The sequence below is a fragment of the Sarcophilus harrisii genome, chromosome 1 (assembly GCF_902635505.1).
Source record: "Sarcophilus harrisii chromosome 1, mSarHar1.11, whole genome shotgun sequence".
In the NCBI taxonomy this organism is placed as follows: Eukaryota; Metazoa; Chordata; class Mammalia; order Dasyuromorphia; family Dasyuridae; genus Sarcophilus; species Sarcophilus harrisii.
Genome location: NC_045426.1, coordinates 124,469,003 through 124,490,244, shown reverse-complemented (window position 1 = coordinate 124,490,244; position 21,242 = coordinate 124,469,003). Strand labels below are relative to the sequence as shown.

General features: G+C 51.8%; 2 protein-coding genes across 5 annotated transcripts; one reads left to right on the top strand and one right to left on the bottom strand.

Moving 5' to 3' along the window:
• Positions 1 to 283: 283 nt before the first annotated feature.
• On the top strand, positions 284 to 15,226 carry TAOK2 (TAO kinase 2). 3 transcript variants are annotated; one of them, XM_031963489.1, is made up of 19 exons: positions 292 to 1,022; positions 3,258 to 3,424; positions 3,668 to 3,739; positions 3,878 to 3,979; positions 4,442 to 4,487; positions 4,669 to 4,765; positions 4,865 to 4,978; positions 5,134 to 5,225; positions 5,360 to 5,453; positions 5,554 to 5,635; positions 5,913 to 6,080; positions 7,158 to 7,409; positions 7,723 to 7,875; positions 7,965 to 8,330; positions 8,677 to 8,880; positions 9,494 to 9,733; positions 12,975 to 13,187; positions 13,387 to 13,569; positions 13,688 to 15,226. In XM_031963489.1, the coding sequence occupies exons 2-19, from the start codon at positions 3,293 to 3,295 to the stop codon at positions 14,207 to 14,209; spliced, it is 3,132 nt and encodes a 1,043-aa protein (XP_031819349.1). In that variant the 5' UTR covers positions 292 to 1,022; positions 3,258 to 3,292; the 3' UTR covers positions 14,210 to 15,226. The 3 variants fall into 3 exon arrangements, with proteins under 3 accessions (XP_031819336.1, XP_031819349.1, XP_031819343.1); XM_031963476.1 differs by lacking the exons at positions 12,975 to 13,187; positions 13,387 to 13,569; positions 13,688 to 15,226 and having other exon boundaries at positions 284 to 1,022; positions 9,494 to 12,962; XM_031963483.1 differs by lacking the exons at positions 292 to 1,022; positions 12,975 to 13,187; positions 13,387 to 13,569; positions 13,688 to 15,226 and having other exon boundaries at positions 3,335 to 3,424; positions 3,606 to 3,739; positions 9,494 to 12,963.
• Positions 15,227 to 16,345: 1,119 nt separating this feature from the next.
• Positions 16,346 to 20,984, bottom strand: HIRIP3 (HIRA interacting protein 3). 2 transcript variants are annotated; one of them, XM_012543304.2, is made up of 7 exons: positions 20,845 to 20,984; positions 20,529 to 20,655; positions 20,174 to 20,321; positions 18,908 to 19,986; positions 17,793 to 17,955; positions 17,337 to 17,435; positions 16,346 to 16,840 (listed from the first exon to the last, which is right to left on the bottom strand). In XM_012543304.2, the coding sequence occupies exons 1-7, from the start codon at positions 20,907 to 20,909 to the stop codon at positions 16,665 to 16,667; spliced, it is 1,857 nt and encodes a 618-aa protein (XP_012398758.1). In that variant the 5' UTR covers positions 20,910 to 20,984; the 3' UTR covers positions 16,346 to 16,664. The 2 variants fall into 2 exon arrangements, with proteins under 2 accessions (XP_012398758.1, XP_031819359.1); XM_031963499.1 differs by having other exon boundaries at positions 20,535 to 20,655.
• Positions 20,985 to 21,242: the final 258 nt, after the last annotated feature.

Sequence of the window (21,242 nt, the reverse complement as noted above, 5' to 3'; positions counted from 1 at the left end):
AGCTTCCCCTAGCAACAGGCTGGGACCTGAGGCGGGGTGAGCGCATGCGACCTATCCCTTGCCGTCTTCTCTTCCCCCTTCTGCGGGAGGTTCGGGGAGAGGAGGGGGAGGGGTTGGCGCCCTGGGCTCCGCCCCCTTCCAATCTCTTCCCATCCGGAGTCCGCGTGGCGGAAGCGCGCGCGCGCGCACTCTAGGAGCCCTCAAGCTGGTTGGGTTGCGAGAGCCCCGCTGTGGCGGCGAGGCCGGCGGGCGCGGGAGGGAGGTTTCCTTTGGGGCTCCTCCCTCCAGGACCCGCCTCCTTTGGCCCGGTATTCCCCTACCGCGCCTGCGCGCTCCCGCCCGGCCACCATCTTGGAACTGGGGGGAAGCGAGAGAGGGAGAGAGACAGGGAGAGAGACAGACAGAGGGGACTGAGAGGGGATCAGCCGCCGCGGGCCAGACAGGCCGGCGAGCCCAGGGAAGGGAAGGGAAGGGAAGAAGGGAACGGAAGAAGGCTGCGAGAAGCCCAGCAGGCCGGGAGAAGCAGCCGCAGCGGCAGCAGGAGGGGAGCCGGTGAGGGAAGGAGGGAGGGAGGGGCGGGCAGGCAGGGTCAGCTCCAGCCTTTCCCGCCTCCCCCTGGTGGAGAGAGGGGGAAGGAGGGAGCCGGAGCGGGGGTGGGGGTCGCGGGGCTGTCACCCGCCCCTCCGCCCCAGCCGCCGCCGCCCCACGGGGCGCCCGGGGAGGCCGGCCGGGAGGCACTTGCCGGCCTGTCACTCGCCGTCGGAACATCCCCAGGAGGACGCCGGGGGTGGGGGGGAGTGTCGGGCGCTCCCCCCCTGTCACCCGAGGAAGTGGGGGGTGGGGAGGGGGCTCCTTCGCTCTCCTCCCGCCCCCGCTGCAGCCCGGGATTGGGGCAAAGCCGAGGAAGAGGCAGCGAGGGGGTGGGGAGTCCTTCCCCCTCTCGCGGCGGTCCCGGAGCCGCTGGAGGACTCCTGGAGGCGGCGACGGCGGAGACGCTGGGGCCCCGTAGCGACCCCCTCCAGGTAAGACCCCACCCCCTTGTCTGAGGGCAGCCCCGGATTGCAGCCTCACCTAACTGTGACTGTGGGGAGGCCAGTGGTCCTCCTCCCCTGTAAGCTGTCCTGCCTCCCGAGAAAGCGCCGGACCCTGGGCCCGCCCCACCTCGGCTGTCCCGGAGAGGGAGCGCCCTCCTGCGGAGGGGCAGGCGCGGCGCCCTCCGGTGTACAAGCGGAGGGGCGGCCTTCTTGTGTCGTTCCTTTGTCCGGGCTTGCGGGGAGGATGCCGGGCGCCCGTGGGGTCCCCTGCATCCCTCCTGCCTGGGGGCCAGAAGCCTTTGGAGGGTTTGTCTCCGTATGGGAAAAAGAGGGAGGTCCCTGGAGGAAGAGCGCTTTCCCTTGGCCGTGTGTCAGCTCCCAGCTCCTCGGGCCCCTTCTTGCTCGGCATGGTGAGGGTTGGGTCGGGCGCCAGGGGTAGGAGGCCAGAGGAAGAATGAGACGGGCCTTCCCATTCCGTCCCCCTCGCCTCAGTTGATAGAGAGGTTGTCGGCGTCTTGATGGACAGTTTGGAGACCCCAGCTGCCTTGCCCTTCTTTTTCTCCTACATTTGGCCTCCGCGGCTATAGGGCTTTAGCCTGGATGCCTTAGCAGCTCAGTCCAGCTTATTAGGGTCCTGCCGGCTATGCGCCCGGCACTCTATAGATAGAAAACCAAGGCAGTTCTTGCCTTCAAGGACCTTGCCTTGCACCAGCCAATTAGGGAGTAGTTCTGTGTGCCAGGCACCCTACTAGGAACTGGACTCTGAGATGCCTGGGAGGAATCTAATTCTCACTTGGCTAGTTGCCAGGCCTAGTCTTGGCTTTGTTGGAGCCCTCGGGCTGTGGGTCGCTGCGTGCAGGGAGACTTGGGAGTTTGAGGTGGGGAGAAATTTAATTTTCACTTCTGATGGCCCATATAGTTTTGGTGACATCCCTCTCAGTCTAGGAGAGAGGAGCTTGCAGGGACAAGGAGAGGGTATTTTTTCTCTAGGTTTTTGTTTCATGCCTCTACGTCCTGAGAAACCCTCAGACTCCGGATTGCAAGTTGAGCCCCTCTACTTGTGGGATGATAGGTGGACAGTGTCCCTAGTGTGAACACCAAGAGAAATGGATGGGCTGAAATTTATGCGACCTACAGATGAAGATAGATCAGGCAGAAAGTCTTTGAACAAAATCTGTATTTTCAGTGAAGATAGGATAGCTTCGTGCCCCAAGGAGTTTACAATCTGCTTGTGGGAAGTAGGGAACTGACATGAAACAAGAGAGAACAATAGGAGAGTATAATTACGTTTCAGATTATGTGAGATAGATTATACATGTTCCAAGACCTTAAAAAAGATAGGTGATTGATGGTTGGGGGTGTCCAGGAAAGGCCTTTATTAAAGAGATGGAACTGGAGCTGGGTCCAGAGTGGGGACAGGGAAGAAACTGGCTTGACTGGAGTGAAAAGTGCTTCTTGAGAAATAGTGGGAGATAAAGATGCACTGGGTAAGAGATGCAGGTTCAGATTATGGAGAACCTTGAAAGCCAGACAAGACAGAGGGGTTTATTTCTGTAATTTTGCCATTACTTGCTTGTTTCTAGAACCCTTTCTCTTCTCTCCCACCCCTAATCCCCAGTGAATATGGGTTTGACAATGGCCGGATTTCCACAGTGTCCGGCCTGGCCACTTCCTGTTCTCCTTCAGGGTAGAAGAGATGGGGGTTGGGGGGAGGTAGAGGGAGTGGTACAGAGAGCAGAAGCAGTAGGATAGCTGGGCAGCTTTTGGGAAAGAAGGGAAGAGCCCAAGATTGGAGGGAAAAGGAGACTTAGAATTTGAGACTGAGGATTGGAAAATAGAATTGCTAGATCTTTAGAGGGCCAAGAGATCTTAGGAAGTCAGGGTGCAAAGAGGTGGGTTGGGGTAGTGATTTTTAAGACTCTAGGATTTTAGGAACATTCCCAGCAGTTTTATGAACTCTAGGACCATCTTTCCTCACCCCCTTCTTCCGTTGCCATGACAACTTCTTTTTTGGTGTTTAAATGTAGTTTCCACTCTGCCCCTGCTGGTCCTCAGCAGTGCCTTGCCCTCAACAAAGGAATGGGGGAGGAGATGGAAACCTGGGGTCTTGTACCAGTTCTAAGGATTTCCCCACCCACCCTCTCCACCCAGCTTCTTACCCCCATCCTACATATCCCCTTAGCAATAGAAATACCTATTTCCAAGACTATTTCTAAACCCTAGGCTGGGCCCCAATCCCCGTCCCCCACGGGGCCGACATGCCGGCAGGGGGCCGGGCTGGGAGCCTGAAGGATCCAGATGTGGCTGAACTCTTCTTCAAGGATGACCCTGAAAAACTATTTTCTGATCTCCGGGAGATTGGCCATGGCAGTTTTGGAGCTGTCTACTTTGTGAGTGGGCTTTTCCCAACCCACCTTGTCATGTTGTGCTATGCTATTCCCTCTTTTCCCTTCCCAATTCCTTAGGCTCCTGATCTCTCTCAGGCTTATGCTGAAATTCTTTCCCAAGATGTCATCCTGCTGCCCCTCAGCTAATTTAGCCCATCCTCCCACTGTTTCGCCTCCTTCCTAGTTTTCTTCTGGGGTCCTGGCCCTATTGCAGAACCCTCCCCTTACAACCCTACGGCCCTCTAGGCTCGTGATGTCCGGAGCAGTGAGGTTGTTGCCATCAAGAAGATGTCCTATAGTGGGAAGCAGTCTAATGAGGTATGTAGAGTCTGGAGGGGTATAGAGTGGGGGGTATGGTTAAGGATAGAAACAGAAACCAGGACTCTGGGGTCATATGCCTATAGATAACCCCATCTGCTTGTCCAAGTTTATCCTCTGTCTTGATTATTCTTCTAGAAATGGCAAGATATCATCAAGGAGGTGCGATTTCTGCAGAAGCTTCGGCATCCAAATACCATCCAATACCGAGGCTGTTACCTGAGGGAACATACTGCTTGGGTAAATAGGGACTCTAACTCACTCTCCCCTCCCTCTGTAACTCCAGATTTGACCTAGTCCCATTTTTACCAGATTAAAATTATGATTATCTGGCTTAGTGTTGGGATGGGGAGTGGAATATATAGTAATGACAACAAAGAAAGAAGATATTCATGGTTTCTAGTCCTAAGGAATTCAGAGACTAACTAGTTGGGAAGACAGAATGAAAAACTTAGAATGGAATATTAAGTATCAAGATGAATGATAAAGCCTTAGAATGTAATAAATCAGGAAGAGAATGAGAACAGACAGGTAAAACTTTTTATGGAGGAAGAGACTTGCTGGTCCTCAGAAGAATTAGCATTTAAAGAGGGGGTGCTGGTGAGCATAATGCTTTCCTTTGGAACTGCTGGGCTATAGTTAGGAGTTGAGTCAGAGAGGCTAGTGGACTTGCTTACCTCTAACTCTTGGCTTTTTCCTTAGCTGGTGATGGAGTATTGCCTGGGTTCTGCCTCTGACCTTCTAGAAGGTGAGTGACACCCCCACCCAGGCTATTGAAGGAATTCTGAGAAAAGTTGGAAGGCTAACAAAAAGGGAAGGAAGTTGGAATGGTGGTAATGCCCAGAGAGGCAAGGGGAACCTCTTCTTTCCAAGCTCTTTGTAAATCTTAAAATACTATATAATGTGAGTTGTTTCATCATTATCATTAGTGCACAAGAAGCCCCTTCAGGAGGTAGAGATTGCAGCTGTAACCCATGGTGCACTACAGGGCCTGGCCTATTTACACTCTCACAACATGATCCACAGGTAGGTACCATTCCTGAGCCCATTCATTAAATCTTTTTTATCATTCCCCTCCCAGCCCAGACATCCCATTAACCCAGATTGATATTCTTTACCCATCAGGGATGTGAAGGCGGGGAACATCCTATTGTCAGAACCAGGCTTGGTCAAGCTAGGGGACTTTGGCTCAGCCTCCATCATGGCACCTGCCAACTCCTTTGTGGGCACTCCGTACTGGTGAGAGGCAGTGAAGGTTGGGGTATGGGAGACAGGTAGGGGAGGATTTAAAGAAAGAGGAGTGGGGGAGGGGTTAGAAAGCAAGGTTTCAGAGTTATGCAGCAGAGACTTGATGCAATTCAGCTCCTTTTCTTGCTCACCCTTTTTTTCCCCAGGATGGCTCCTGAGGTGATCTTGGCCATGGATGAAGGGCAATATGATGGCAAGGTAGACGTGTGGTCTTTGGGAATCACTTGCATCGAATTAGGTAATGGGACCTCAGCTTTCTCCCCCCTCCCCCTTCTCTTCCCATCTTTCTGCTCCTTTGTCTACCTACAGACTTGTCTCCTATCTTTTCTGCTTTGTCCTGGTCTCTGTATCCCTTCTCCTTCCTCTCCCCAGCGGAACGGAAGCCACCACTGTTTAACATGAATGCGATGAGTGCCTTATACCACATTGCACAGAATGAGTCCCCTGTGCTTCAGTCTGGACATTGGTGAGAAAACGGGCTCTTCACAAGATGGGGCAGCTTTGGGAGAATAGAGGCACCATGTCAGAGCAGATGTTTCCACTGTTTTGCTGGTCCTTTCTTCCAGGTCTGAATACTTCCGAAACTTTGTTGACTCTTGTCTCCAAAAAATTCCTCAAGACAGACCAACTTCAGACGTGCTGCTCAAGGTGAAGGGTTTTTTTGGGGAGGGGGAGTGGAGTTTTCATTGTGAAAGCAAGATTCAGAGAACTGGAGGCTAGAGGCTAGAAAACCTGATGACCTTAGGGAGGATTACTTGACCCTCTTGGGAAGGGAGCCTAAGTTAGGGTGTGTCCTGTCAAAGGGAAATGCTAGACTTTCTTTGATAGGGAAAAGAGTTCAGATCTGATCTTTAGAATGTCCACATTCCACAAAGGAAAGGACAGGAGGGGCAGGGTTAATATCCAGGTGTCCTTTCTTCCTTAGCACCGCTTTGTGCTCCGGGAACGACCCCCCACAGTGATTATGGATTTGATTCAGAGGACCAAGGATGCAGTTCGGGAGCTAGATAACCTACAGTATCGGAAAATGAAGAAGATCTTATTTCAGGAGGCACAGAATGGCCCCAGCGCTGAAGTACCCGAGGAAGAGGAGGTGATGAACAATTCTTTTCCTGGCCAAGTTTCACATTTATTCACTCATCCATTCGCTCAGTGAATATTTGTTGCCACTAGTAGGTACAATAATAACCACTCACATTTTTAGGGTGCTTCACAGTTTACACATTGCTTTCTTCACAATAATTGAGGTAGACAGTACAAGTAGTGGTATTCCCATTTTGCAAATGAGGAAACTGAAACTCAGAGTGATTTGCCCATGGCTTTACAGCTAGTAAGTAGCTAAACCAGAACTTGAACCCTGTGCATATTGTACTCTGGTTGGCGCTGTGGGAATTCAAAGATGACTGAGACACAGTCCTTGCCGTTGTGGAACTTATACTGTGATAGGGGAGATAAGAGGTAAGCTATATGTACAAATAACTATAGTACAGGCCAGATTGTGAAAGGTGTTATGTAAGACATATATCTATAAGTTCATACAAAAGACCATGGAAGTTCAGGAGGGAGTTTTTATATATATTAGGGGAATAGGGAAAACTATGGGAAGGATGACATTTGAGCAGCACCTTAAAAGTGTAGGAGGATGTCAAGAGTCAGAACTTGGGTTTGTGGGGTGGGAAGGGGGAGGGAGGATATTTTAGGCAGAATGGATAGCAAAGAATAAGTTAAAATGTGGAGGAAGGAAATGACAAGGTATATTTGGGGAATAGCAATTTATCTAGTTTGGCTGGAGTATAGGATGTATGTTGGGTAGCAGAGTAACAGAAGCTAAGTCTGGAGAGGTACGCTGGGGCCAGGTTTTAGAGGGCTGTGAATACAAGGGTAGAGGCTGGCCTTTATTCTAGGGATTGGGGAGCCTTTGAGGTATTTGAGTAAGTGTTATGATTAAACCTGTGTAATTCCAACAATGCTTTTTGTCCCAGCATTAGTTATGTTTCTACTGTTCCCTTTCCCAGCCCCCCAGCTTTACCTCCATAGTTTCTACCCCAGCAGTCCTCAGCTCACTCTGTGTCCTCATCCCTCTCTTAATCCTAAGGCCTTCCTGGCATATACTGGCTCTCACTCTAGTCCCTTCCATGACTGTCTTTAAATGCACACTCTGTGTTCCCAGGAGACTGAGCCCTACCTGCACCGGGCAGGGACACTAACTAGCCTGGAGAGCAGCCACTCAGTGCCCAGTATGTCTATCAGCGCCTCCAGTCAGAGCAGTTCTGTTAATAGCCTAGCAGATGCATCTGACAACGAAGATGAAGAAGAAGAGGAGGAGGAGGAGGAAGAAGGCCCGGAGACTGGAGAGATGGCCATGATGCAGGAAGGTGAACATACAGTCACCTCTCACAGCTCTATCATCCACCGACTCCCTGTAAGCAGTGTCTTCTTAGCATGTCTGCTTTGGGGAACAGACCGGGGGTGGGGACTAAGTTAGGGGAACCTGATGCAAGAATTAACAATAGACAAATCCTGGGGAAAGTCAGTCCGAGTCAGTTGAGTGATGTCTTAGTGCTACTTTTTCTTGGCAGTCTGGCTTAGAAGGGTCTTTATTTAAAAACTCAGGAATCTGGGCCTATAAAGTGTGCCTTTTTCTAGCTGTCTTTTTACCTCCATTGCTTAGGTTCTTGGTCCCAAGGACTTGGGTCCATGAAAACATCTGTACTCATTCTCCTTCCTTTCTCTAGGGCCCTGAAAACCTATATGATGACCCCTATCAGCCAGAGGTACCCCCAGGCCCCTTACAGGCCCCTCAGCCTCCAGCTTCTTCCTCTTCTGCCCGTCGACGAGCCTATTGTCGAAACCGGGATCACTTTGCCACCATCCGAACCGCCTCCCTGGTGAGTTAGGACCAAGAGCCATAGACCAGCAACCTTTAGTTCTGGTATTCTTTGACTGAGTCCTTTCTTCTTGTGCTCTCTGAACCCAGGTGAGTCGTCAGATCCAGGAGCACGAGCAGGACTCGGCCCTACGGGAGCAGTTGAGTGGCTATAAGCGAATGCGGCGACAGCACCAGAAGCAGTTGCTGGCCCTGGAATCAAGGCTTCGGGGTGAACGGGAAGAGCACAGTGCCCGGTTGCAGCGGGAGCTGGAGGCCCAGCGTGCCGGCTTTGGGGCTGAGGCAGAAAAACTGGCCCGGCGCCACCAGGCCATTGGGGAAAAAGAGGCCCGCGCCGCCCAGGCAGAGGAGCGCAAATTTCAGCAGCACATTTTAGGCCAGCAGAAGAAGGAGCTAGCCGCTCTTCTGGAAGCGCAGAAACGTACTTACAAGCTGAGGAAGGAACAACTTAAGGAGGTGAGAGAGATGGAGAAAAGCAAGGGAGAGAGAAGGAAGATTGAGAGCAGGAAAGAAAGGAGACTTCTAGACATTTCCCCTTCTTCCTTTCCTGGCCCTTTTCCTCTTTTCCTTCCATCTCCCTCTTAACTTACCCTCGTCCTCTTCCTTCCCTGATGTCCTCCCACTATTTTACCCCTTCTTTACACGTGGGAGGAGAAGAGATTGGGAAAGAGACAAGTAAATTATAGAAGCAGGACAAGAGAGGAGAAATGGAATTAGTGGGATGGATGACAGAACATCCAGAGGAGGTTTGGTGGAGCCGGCCCTGAGGGACCTCCAGTGGGCCTTTCCATGCCCTGCTTAGGAACTTCAGGAGAATCCAAGTACCCCCAAAAGGGAGAAAGCCGAGTGGCTGCTGCGCCAGAAGGAACAGCTGCAGCAGTGCCAGGCAGAGGAGGAGGCTGGGCTGCTGCGGCGCCAGCGCCAGTACTTTGAGTTGCAGTGCCGCCAGTACAAGCGTAAAATGCTCCTAGCCCGCCACAGCCTGGATCAGGACCTGCTGCGGGAGGTAGGCTTGGACCTGGCTCTGCATTCCCATCTCTTCCACTTCTTTTCCTGCCCCTTTTGATGCTTTCTTCTCCCATCCCTTCTAGTTTTCTCTCTTTTCTATTCCTTACAGCTCCCTTCTGCCCTCTTCTCTGCCTTTCTCCTTCCTCCTTCTCTTGTACCTCTTTACTTCCCTTCCCCAATCAGTTATCTGTCTTCTTTCCCTGAATTCCCAGCTCTTCCCACTCATTACCCACTTTCTTCTTCTGAGCTTGCTTATTCTTCTGCTTCTGTTTTTCTTCAACAATATCTACTTGTAGGCTTTCTTCTTTTAAGATTCCTCTACCTTGTATTCTTCACTTCCCATTTCCTGCCCATTCAACTCTCCCTTACTCTTCTCCCCTCCTTGTTCTTCCCACTGAAAGCTTCCCAACAGGAGCTCTTCTTCCACTCCTTATAGACCCATGGCTGCTGGGTGTTTTCCCATTCCCCCCAGAGAAGCCCTTGGTAATTTGTGGCTCCCTTTTGAGATGTCACCTTCCTCCATCCCTATCCTTTCTCTAAGGCCTTTCCCCAACCATCCCCCAACCCTGACCCCACTGCTGTGCCCTTCCACCCTTTCCCTACCCCACCAGGACCTGAACAAGAAGCAGACTCAGAAGGACCTCGAGTGTGCACTGCTGCTGAGGCAGCATGAGTCGACTCGGGAACTGGAGGTGAGACAGCTCCAGGCTGTGCAGCGTACCCGAGCTGAGCTTACTCGTCTGCAGCACCAGACGGAGCTGGGAAACCAGCTGGAGTACAACAAGCGGCGTGAGCAGGAGCTGCGCCAGAAGCACGCTGCCCAAGTCCGCCAGCAGCCCAAGAGCCTCAAAGTACGTCCTGATGAGCGCCCCCCAACCCCCCAATCCCTTACCCCTCAGGCCCTGGACCCGAGCTCTGGATCCCTGGGACAACAGCAGACTTGGGAGCTGCCCAGTAGCAGCCCCAGATTGGAAGAGCGGAGCCTGCTAGGAGAGGAGGCAGCCCAGGAACACAGGACACTGGGAGAGAAGGAAACAGCTGTCCAAGAGCGGAGCATTCTGGGAGAGGAAGGGGATAGGGTCTCTCTAGGGCCAGAGGAGCGGAGCATTGTAGGGGAGGAGGCCAAAGAGGTAGTGGCCCTGTCCTCCAGCTCTGGGGAGCAGAAGATTCTGGGAGACCAGACGTGGAGGCTTCCCCATGGGGAGGAAACTGAGGGTCCCAAAACCCTGTCCCCCAGCTCCAGGGAGCGAAGGATTGTCGGCCAGGAAGAGGCTGAGGAATGGAGGTTGTGGGGGAAGGAAGAGTGGGGTATAATGGGGGAAGAGTTGGAGCTAGGATGGGACCAGGGGCCAGTCTTGCCCCCAGTCTTGGAGGAGGATGAGGATGAAGAAGCCCCCATTGGGACTCCCAGGGATCCTGGGGATGGTTGTTCTTCCCCCGAGATTCCTCCTGAGCCCCCACCTGGTCCCCTAAGACTGAGCCTCTCTAGTCAGCTCCTAGGACTTTTGTGCCATGGCCTTCTAGCTGGGCTTTCCTTTGCTGTGGGCTCCTCCCCAGGCCTCTTGCCATTACTGCTCTTACTACTGCTCCCACTCTTGGCAGCCCAGGGTGGAGGTGGCCTGCAGGCTGCCCTGTTGGCTTTGGAAGTGGGATTAGTGGGACTAGGGGCCTCATACTTATTGCTCTGCACAGCCTTGCACATGTCCCCCAGCTTTTTCCTGCTTTTAGCCCAGGGGGTGGCCCTGGGAGCAGTGCTAGGGCTGAGTTGGTTAAGGGGCCTTGCTGGGGTGCCCCTAGGCCTTGGGGCTGCTTGGCTCTTAGCTTGGCCAGGCTTAGCCCTACCCTTAGCAGCTGTAGCAGTTGGAGGCAGCTGGTTAAGACAACAGGGCCCAAAGCTTCGGCGGGAACTGTCCAGGATCTGGCTGCGCGTCCTACTACGCCTGTCCCCATCAGCCTTCCGGACCTTACAGGGCTGTGGGGCTGTAGGTGACCGGGGCCTCTTTGCCCTCTACCCTAAGACGAACAAGGATGGCTTCCGAAGTCGGCTGCCAGTCCTGGGACCCCGCCGTGGGCGTCCACACCGGGCCCGAAATCCCTTAGCTTTACTGGCCCAGGCTTGGGCCCTGTACAAAGGGTGGAACTGGCAACTGGCTAGGGCTGGGAGGGGATTAGCTGCTCACCTGTCTCCTGGGGCTGCCCAGGCATTGGCCAGATGGGGGTTGCTTCGGGGAGAACGCCCAAGTAGGATTCCTCGGTTGCTGAGGCACGGTCAGCGCTGCCCAAGGCCCCCAGCCCCCCTTCGAGTTCCTCCTGGGGCTACCTCCAGCCATCGTCTCCGAAATAGGCAGCCTCGAGCCTTGCCACCTTGGAGATGATTGCTTCCCACTATTCACCCTGGCAGAGAGCACATGCACTTTATCTCCCACCCCACTGGCATGGGGAGGATCTTCCCCAGCCCTTATTCCTTCCCTTCCTTTGTGTGTTCTGTCCTTTTGTCCACAACCAAAGCCCTTTCAGTAGAAGGGGTTCCCATAGACAGTTTGCCCTTCCTATCCACTAAATTGGGAAGTGACACTTATTTATGTTCCCTCCCCAGCACCCCTAAATTATTGGTGTCTTCCCATTGTGTGTGTCCTCATCCTCACCCTCATTACTTCTCCAGGGCCTGGGCGGTGTCCCCTCTGGTTTGGGACAGGGCTAGCTGGGAGGGGTAGTCACTTTTTCATATGATTTTGATTTGATTTTTCTGTTTCTTACTTCCATCCCCAATCCTGCTCCTCAATTGCCCCCCACCCCCAAGAAAGATAAACATAAATAAAACATTCGAGCGGAACCATACCCTTGGCTCAGGCCGCCGCCTCCGTCTGCTTTGTCCTGCCGCCCCTCAGCCTTCCCTGTAACCCCCCAGAGCCCAACTCAGAGCCCACTTCATCCCTTTCCTGTCCCACCCCATGACTGTCTGTCCCCCTCACTCCCATCTCCATTGTGTCCCTCTCCCTGGATCCTCGTCCTTTTTGCTTTGCTCTCTTGGCAGTGTTCTTTGCCCCACCTGGTTTTGCATTCGGTTTTAGGGACCAGAATGTGGGAGGTACTGGCTCCCTTGCCCCTAGGCCATGGATTCCCTTGAGGCTTGGTATTCTTCCCATCATCCCACCTGGACCTATTCATCAGATGCCTTTGTCATCCTATCTTGTGCCTTTGTGTATTCTGCCTTGCCCCTTCAATGCACATTCTCCACTCCACCCACAGTCTTGTCCAATCTGCCCACTTTCCCCTTCCCTTATTCTGGCATGGCCCTTGAGGGCTGGGGCAAAGGGGAGGGTAGCCAGCCCCCCATAGGGGGCCATCAAAATAAAAAATAAAGCATGGATCTTCTGGGACAGGCTGGGGATAATGGGCTGAAAAAGAGATGGATCTGGTGATGAAAAAATGGAATGCATCAAGGGGAGTGACAGGTGGCCCAGAAAAGGAAAACCAAAGTATTGTCAGGGCAAAAGTTGCACAATCAATCACCTGGTCCTTGCACCCTCGGGGCCCAAGGCTCTTTCTATTCCCTACTGCCATCTCTTGTCCCATTCCCTGCTGCTTCCTTTTAGGTCGAGTCCCCATGTTGGGAGAGCACGTCCCTTCTCTCCTAATTCCCAGTTGGCTTACTTTTCCTTCCCCAAGGCACAATTTGTAAGACTTTCTCCTTAGTGCTCTGGTCCTTGTGTGTTCTGTCTAAGCTTTATCTTTTTCACTGGTTCCACACCTGTCAAGTCATGTGTTGTGTGATTCTGTTACTTGTTTCCTTATATGTGCATGTTCTCTGTCTTGTGCACATTCTACTTTCATCACATGCTTTCACATTCATCTCTACCTCCATGCATATGCTTTCTGATACCGTTTGTAGTATTTTCTCTGCTCTGTTCTATGTTCAGTGTAATTCATACTCTTCTCTTTGTGTTTAGCTTCCCCTCTCTGTCTAACATGTTTTCTGTTTCTCTCCCCTCTCTGTCTGCTTTGGTCTCTCCCTCTCCCTCCTTGTCTTCCCTACCCCCCCTTCCTTTGCCCCGTCCCATCATCTCTCCACTCAACCCATCCACTCCATAGTCGAAGGAGTTGCAGATCAAGAAGCAGTTCCAGGAGACATGTAAGATCCAGACTCGGCAGTACAAGGCCCTTCGGGGGCACCTGCTGGAGGGCACCCCCAAGGCCCAACACAAGAGCCTCCTTAAGCGGCTTAAAGAGGAACAGACCCGAAAGCTGGCTATCCTAGCAGAACAGTATGACCAGTCCATCTCTGAGATGCTCAGCTCCCAGGCAGTAAGGCTCAGCAACAATACAGAGCTGGGAGGGGGGCGGGAGGGGGAGAGATACAGTTCGACTAATTTTAGAGGCAGAATGCCTCAGTAATCATGGAGAGAAGGTGGGGAGAAACCCAGGGCAGGGAAAAGGTTCTGAGCACAGGGTGGGGGATCAGGTGTTTCCTTGCCATTTGACCCCAGCTCCTACCCTCTCCTAGCTTCGCCTGGATGAGACCCAGGAGTCAGAGTTTCAGGCATTGCGACAGCAGTTGCAACAGGAGCTGGAACTGCTTAATGCCTATCAGAGCAAGATCAAGATACGGACAGAGAGTCAGCATGAGCGTGAAGCACGGGAGCTGGAACAGAGAGTGGCACTGAGGCGGGCTCTTTTGGAGCAGCGGGTACGGGCAGGGGCCCCAGAGTATTGGGGGTAGTGGGGGGATACCGACGCCTGTTATCTCCCTGAGCAGACTTGAAAGTTCCTCAGCCCTAGCCCTGAGCACATGTTGTATGTCGTAGGTGGAGGAAGAGCTGCTTGCCCTGCAGACAGGTCGGTCAGAGCGCATCCGGGCACTGCTAGAACGGCAGGCTCGGGAGATCGAGGCTTTCGACGCAGAAAGCATGAGGCTGGGTTTCTCCAGCATGGCCCTGGGAGGCATCCCAGCTGAAGCTGCTGCCCAGGGATATCCCGCCCCACCCCCAGCCCCTGCCTGGCCCTCCCGCCCCGTACCTCGATCAGGGGCCCATTGGAGCCATGGTCCCCCTCCACCTGGCATGCCCCCCCCAGCTTGGCGCCAGCCTTCCCTTCTGGCACCACCAGGTCCCCCGACCTGGCTGGGGCCCCCACCCCAGACAGGGCCTCCCCGAGGTGGGGCCCTACTGCTGCTAAGGAATAGCCCACAGCCCCTGCGCAGGGCAGCCTCAGGGGGTGGAGGGAGTGAAGGAGTGGGACCTGGATCAGTAGCAGGGCCTGGGGCTCTGAGCCGAAGTACTAGTGTTGCTTCTCACATTCTTAACGGTTCTTCCCATTTTTACTCCTGAACTGCGGCAGGGATAGCTGATGTCCCTTGCTTGGGTTCCCTCCACCTAGGCTGACAGAGGTGGGGGAAGAGAGCTGAAGCCTGGGTTTCCCCGGCTGGAAGGACCTAGCTCCCTCAGCCACTGGAACCTGGAAGACTGAGGACCTAAGCTCTGGGGGCTTTTGAGAGCCCGAGCTAGTGCTTAGAAGGGGAGGTAACAGGACATTTGCAGCTCCTGCTTCCCTGGTCCCTTCTTATCTTGTGAGCTTCCCTTGGGGTGAAGTCAGGCCCTTGGCTCTGGGTTTGGGAGTATATAGCCTGGGCTCCAGTACAGACCCAGGAGTTCCTGACTTTCCCATCATGGTGCCAGTATCTTCCTCCATCATGGACTAGGGAAGGGGGAGATTGTGTGCACGTGTGCCTGCGCGTGCGTGCGTTTGTGTGTGTGTGTGTGTGTGTGTGGACGTGTATGTGAGAGAGAGAGAAATACCCACCTAGGGTGCCTTGGGAACCTGTATAGAGTCCCTGGGCAGTGGGGGGAGGGGCGGGTAGGGTGTAGATACATAGATATATTCAGAGAAATATAATAATCCCTCCAGGTGCCCTCATCATATTGTTGCCAAGGGAAATCTGGGCCCAGGGGGCATGAGAGAATGGGTCCTGGGAGAGCAGGGTCTGGGGGTATGAAAGGCCCCTGGGTGGCAGAGAGAGAGGGAGAATACTTGGGTGGAAAGCTCAGGATCCCTCTTAACCCTCCTTCCCCCATTGCTGTCTGATGTCCTGTGCCCGTCTTGTCAAGTTAATTTTTTTTTTAAAGTCAGAGTTGGGGCTGGGGAGGGGGGGAAGTGAGGAATAGACCTGAGAAAAGGCAGCTCCCCAGGGGTGTCAAATCAGAGGAAACCCTCACAGCCCCCTTTATATTCCTGCTGTTAGAGGCAGGATGGGGGCAGTCAGGGCCAAGGCTCCTGAAACTTAGGGGCCATCATGGAACCCTGGGGCCAGGGGAGCTTTTAATAAACTGTTGGATATTCTAACCAGCTCCTTGACTCAGGCTTTCTCTCTAAGATGGGCAACATTAGATTGCCCCTCATTTTTCCAGGTGGCACAGCACAATGGGAACCAAAGAGCTTTGCTGGCCAGGCCCTTGCCTTAGCAGAGGTCAGGTTGATCCAGTCCTTTGGATTCCCACTCATTTATGTCAGTCATTTCTAACTCTCAGGCTCTATCAATCCCCAGCTACACACCCCTTTAAGATAAAAATCCATTATAACCTAAAAAGTTAAGCAAAACTATCCTAACAGTATAAGCAACATTCTATTTCAGAGTCTCCCAATACTCTGAAGGCAAGTACTTTTGTCATCTGTTCTCCAGGACCAATCAAGTGTTCAATTATTCAATGGGCTTATCTTTTAGCACTGTATCCTTTGGAATAGGCAGTGTTGAAGCCTAACCTACCTGCCTTAATATTCTGCTTTTAGGAGAGCAGAGCTTCTCCTGTCCTTAGTGGTGGAATGGACCAGACCCCAAAGCTTCTAGAAGCTTTCTCTTAACTGTCCTTAGTGGTGGAATGGACTAGACATAATCCTGTGCCTGTCCAATTTAAGACCTGAACTAGGTTGAACCAGAAACCTACTGAGGATATCCAAAGATGAAAGAGAAAGCCAGTTGGAGACTAATAAGCTATATAATTATTCCCACTCCTTGGGCTATGAAGAAAAACTACTATTTTAGAATCCAAATATGGTTGAAAGGAATCCTTGAGAATATTTAGTGACCCCTTTGCCTTATGATGCAATAGACCTAAGAGACAAACTAACAAGTCTAAAATGACATGGCTAGTTAGGACTCCTGGAGGAGTTTTAATGATTCATTCCTCAGCTTTTGTGAGAAAGGAAGCAGCAATGAGCTAAAACTATTGATTTACATGTCCCAGTGATAAAACTGTTCTCACCTTTGCATACAACAAAAGTAAGAGAACTTAAGTCAATAGAAGGGAAGATGGGAGGGAGATGCAGCATAGGCTGTTCTGGAGTAAAATTGGTTGATTATTGCAATGATAAGCAATCTGAGTTGGGCCAGCTTTCCTGAGTTGACCCAACACAGAAAAAAAGGCCCTGGGCTTGGCTTCCACCTTGGGCCAGAAACATGAAACAATAGGTAACAAATGCTCATTTATTGAGACTTTTAAAGCCCACATAAATACCAGTATTTCAGTCAAAAACATGAGAATATGAACCTAAGAGCCCAGACTCAAGCAACTTCATCTTTGTAGATGTGAAAGTCACTGCTTCTGGAACATTCTTTCAGAGAAGAAAAAAAAAAGTCACTTACCACAGACAGACAAAACTGGAAACAGGAAAATACATATATAAATACTTAGACCCAATGGAGGGTACTCTATACACTTTATACAAGGGCAGGACTAGATTCCTTCCTATGCTCAGAGGCACTGTGGCTTCTAGAAGCTTTGGGGTGTCTTAGTCACTCTCCCCATCACTGCTGATAATGCCCCGAAGGTTTGACCAATCAGTAGGTGGTGGGTGGGCCCTTGGCTCATCCCCATCTGAATCCAGGGCTCTCCGGTGGTACAGCTCCTCCTGGGATGGCCCAACTTCCCCACGTGGGTTCCAAGCATTGCGTCTCCGAGATCGCCCTGAGAATTATAAAATTTAGAAGTAGAGTGGATCTTAGTGATTCTTTTAAGCTATTTTGTGGAGAAGAAAACAGACCCAGAGAGATTTTGGCATCCAAGGTCACAAAGATAGTAAGACAGCCAGAATTTGAACTAGCTTCCAAAAAAAGTGCTTCATCATATTCCCTCACAATAGCAAGGGATCAGTGTAGAACTGACCTGAAAGCCTTTTCCCCTTTCTTCTCACTACTTTATACCCCCCTACAAAAAATAATGATGTTATCAAGACAGTAGCTTAAGGGATCTCATTTGATTGTAACACCAACCTTAGTAGTAGTTAGGTACTATTATTAACCCCACTTTTGAGATGAAGAATTGGAGAATGACACAAGTTAAGTGACTTGCCCAATCATACAGTTAATGTTTTAGGATTTGAATTCAAGTCCTGATTTGAATGCTTTATTTTTCACCCAGCTACCTCTAATATATCTGCTTTCCCCTTCCTCACTATCTGTACCTGAACTACTGATGATGTTACTGACGTCCAAAGAGGCCATCTCTGCTGCCTCTTCCCTTCGTTCCTTCACTGCTCGGCACTTCTCCAGGGAAGGGTTACCTGAGACAAAAGGGTTTTTTTTTTTAAAGTTTAGCCTTGACATCTTTTCTCCTAGGACCAGAAGAGTGGGCTCCAAGAAGATAGAAACAGGTGGGGCCTATACTCTCTTATTCGTTGTTTCTTGAATCTATCTTTGACTTGGCATCTCCACTAGCTCTTCGGTCACCTTTTAAGCAGGACTTTCCTTGATCCCCTCTGGAATTTTTGGTCCCTTCTTTCTAGGTCTCCTGAACTAACCTCCCACTGTCAATCTGATTACCCAAGATGTCAATAAACTGATAGTTTTCCCAGAAGCCTGTACTTCCTACCAGGTTTCCCCTCCTTCTTTGTTTCCTTTCCCAGTTGTTTTCACCTCACCCTCTAAGCCTAAATCTTGCAGTTCTGCTTTAAGGACTCTGAGTCGTTCCTGATGAGAGCGACAGGAACCCAGCAGCCTCTTGTAATTTCTATGGGCACCACAGGCTCGGATGTAGCGCTTTAGCCGAACTACTGCAGGATGGTCCTCTCCTCTTCGAGAGCCCTGAAATAAGGAGGTTGAAGGTGAGAAAGGGGTCACCAAGAATGACAGCCAGGTTGGGAGTAGGATACAGAAAAACTAACTTTATCCTTGACTTATGATTATGACGTCTACATTTACACTTTCTTCTTTATAAACTTACTTTCCATACAAAAGATATTCCAAATCACCAAGGAGAAATCTGATTCAAAAAATATGGGAGTAACCAGTATTGAAGGAGGGATGAAAAGAGACATTATATATTGTTGCTGGAGCTGGAAATTGGTCTAACCATTCTGAAACTCAGTTCTGAATTGTACTAAAAAAAAAATGATTAAAATATCCATATCCAGAGATTCCACTGTTGAGCCTACATTTTAAGGTGGCCAAAAAACAAAACAACACACAAAAGATCCCAACATATTCTAAAATATTTACAGCGGAACATTTTTTAATAGCAAAAAGTTGGAAACAGGTGCCCAGATGGAAAAATGAGGTATAAAAATACAATGGAATGACACTGTGCTATAAAAAAGCCACAAAGACGAATAGAAAAGTACACATGAATTGATATAAAGTGTAGTAACCAATACCAGGAAAATAACAAATACAATTGACAACATAGAAAAGAATAACAAAAAAATTAAATTGAAGGCTATGTAATTATATGAACAAATTTGTCCCAAAAGACAGGAAAAAATATCCCTTTCTCCCTTTTTTGCAGAGATGGGCGACTATGGATGTGAAACTTTGCATATATAGTCAGACCACCAATTTGTTAGTTTTGTTGTACAGTCTTTCCCCTATCCCTTCCCCTTTCCTATTCTTTGTAAAAAACCAAAGAGTAGAAAGGAATGGGATATATGTGGAATAGAAGCAGACATAAAAACAAAAGACATCAATACAAGTAATTTTTTAACTAAATCTTCCTTTCCTCTCAACCCTGCCCCTGGCATTCCCACACCCCATGTCTCACCTTCCCTGATTTGGCTTCTGGGCTACTGTCCTGAGAGGAAGTGGAAGAAGGGGGTGCACGGCCCTTTTTGGCCTCCTTCTTCTTGGTCCTTCCTGTCCTTTCTTCCTCATCCTCACTTGCTTCAGACCGGTCCTGGACATTTGGGGTCCCCTTCTTCCTGTATCCACTTTGGTTGCTGTCATCGGTTCTGCTCTCCTCCTCACTATCTTCCCTAGGAGCTTTGCTCCCTCCCTCCTCGGCCTCAATGCTCTCCTCACTCTCTTCCTCCACGGCCTTTCTCTCTCCCTTCTTCCCCTTCCCCTTACTGTCTTCTCCCTCACTGCTCTCACTCTGTTTTGCTACCTTCTTACCTCCCCTTGGGGTCCCCCAGTCTCTCTTTTTTGGTCTCCCTCCTGACTTTCTGCCCCTTGTTTTCTGCTCCCTTTCCTCTTCTTCCTCATCACTCGTCCCACTACTGTCTCTGGCCAGTTTTCTCACTCCCTTCTTTCCAGGACCCCCCCTAAATCTGGCATTCTCTTCAGTAGTCTGCTTTGGTTGCCGTTTCCTAGCTAGGCTTTTTTTCTCATCTTCAGAGCTGCTTTCCTCCTTCACCAACTTCCCCACAGCCCTCCTCCTGGCAGAGCACTCCTTGGTTTCCTCTGGGGCTCTGGACCCCTTCTTTTGAGGTACAGCTCCATCCCCCTCCTCCTCGCTGTCAGTCTGATCACTCTCCGACACTTGGGCTGCTTTCCTCCCTCCCTTCACTCTGGGACTGACTCTCTGCTCCTCCTTCCCGGGCTTGGATGCTCCCTTCTTCCCAACGCGGCCCTTCTGTTTGAGACAGGCTTCCTCCTCGCTCCTGCTTTCACTCTCTTCTTCCGACACTTCCTTTACTGCCCTCTTTCTTACAAAGGCCCTGAACTCCTCTTCCTCTTCACTTTCCCCCTCAGGGTCTTCCCCCTTAGCTGTCATCTTCCTGGATGGTGTCAGAATCTCCTCGGGCTCCTTCACTCTCCTTATCCCATTGCCTGACAGGGACCTCGGGGAGCTGGGAGGGCTCTCAGGCTGGGGATCCAGACCCGAGTCCTCCGAGCTGTGTTCTGCAAAGTACAAGGAAACCAAATTCAGCAGATTAGACTTCTTCCACGGTGGCTCCTGCTCTCTCCCCCTGCCCCCCCCCAATCTCCTCAGACATAAGGAACTGGATCTTCTCCTTGAAGAGGATGGGAGCAGAGAATGAGGGGGGGGGGACTCCAGCGGCCTTCCTGCTACTAGCCGGAAACTGACCTGTCTCAGAGTTGATACACGGCTTCCTCCTCTTTTTCACTTGGGACGCTCTAGAGGTGCTGCTTGGGCTAAGTGATCGCTTCACCCGCTCTTGCTCCCCAGGTAGCAGCTCTTCTTCTGCCTCCTCCTCCTCCTCTTCTTCCTCTCCCTGGCAGGGTGCAGGAGTGTCAGTGGGGAGGGGTGAGCTGGCTCCCGAGGCTTCCCCTCCCCCCTGGCCCCAGGGGCACCGGGACCACCTCCTTCGGCAGTTCCTCCTCCGGCCCAGGCAGGGATGGAGGAACATCAGTGGGGGTTACTGGCCGGCCAGAGGACCCGCCTCTCCCCTCCCCCTGCCTCCACGGGGGGTCGGGCCCACCTCCACCTGCATCTTCAGCAGCTCTTCCTCCACCAGCCGCTTCAGCTTCCTCTTGTCCTCGGGTTCCAGGTGGTCCAGGCCCACGTGGGCCAGGTACTTCTGCCGTACGATGGAGTGGGTCAGCACGCTGGGGGGCGGGACGCGGAGTCAAGGGGAGGGCGCGGGGGCGGGCTCGGGCGCCCCTCCCCATCGGGCTCCCCGGGCGGGGAGCGGCAGGGCGCGGCCCACTCTTGGTTTCTCCCGCGGTTCAGAGCCCAGGAACCCCGAACCCTCTCTCGTCTCCCTTCCTCTCCCCCTGTCTTTTTTCCCCTCTCACCTCAGGTCGGGGCGACCCCGGAAGAGGCTCCGGATGAAGTCCTGCATCTCGCGTTCCCGCGCCATCTTGCCCCGCCCCCTGTCCTGCTCCCACAACTCCCGCCTTTTCCCCACCTTCGCCGATGCCTCTTTCTCACACCGGCTCGTCCCCTTCCAGGCCACCGTAGTTTGGGCTCAATCGGGGCGGAGCTTCACGTCGTATGGAGTAAGTTGCGCAGGCGGCCTACTAGCCGGGGGGCGGGAAGCGGCCTCTCAGTGGAACTGTGAATTTGATGGTTTTTCCCTTTTTCGAAAAGTGTTCAGCCTTGCTTGGATAAACCGCAGGCGCTTCCGCCGCGCTCGGCTGTGACGTATGCATTTCGCGAAGTCTGAGCGTGGTCCTAATTCTTCCAACGCAAC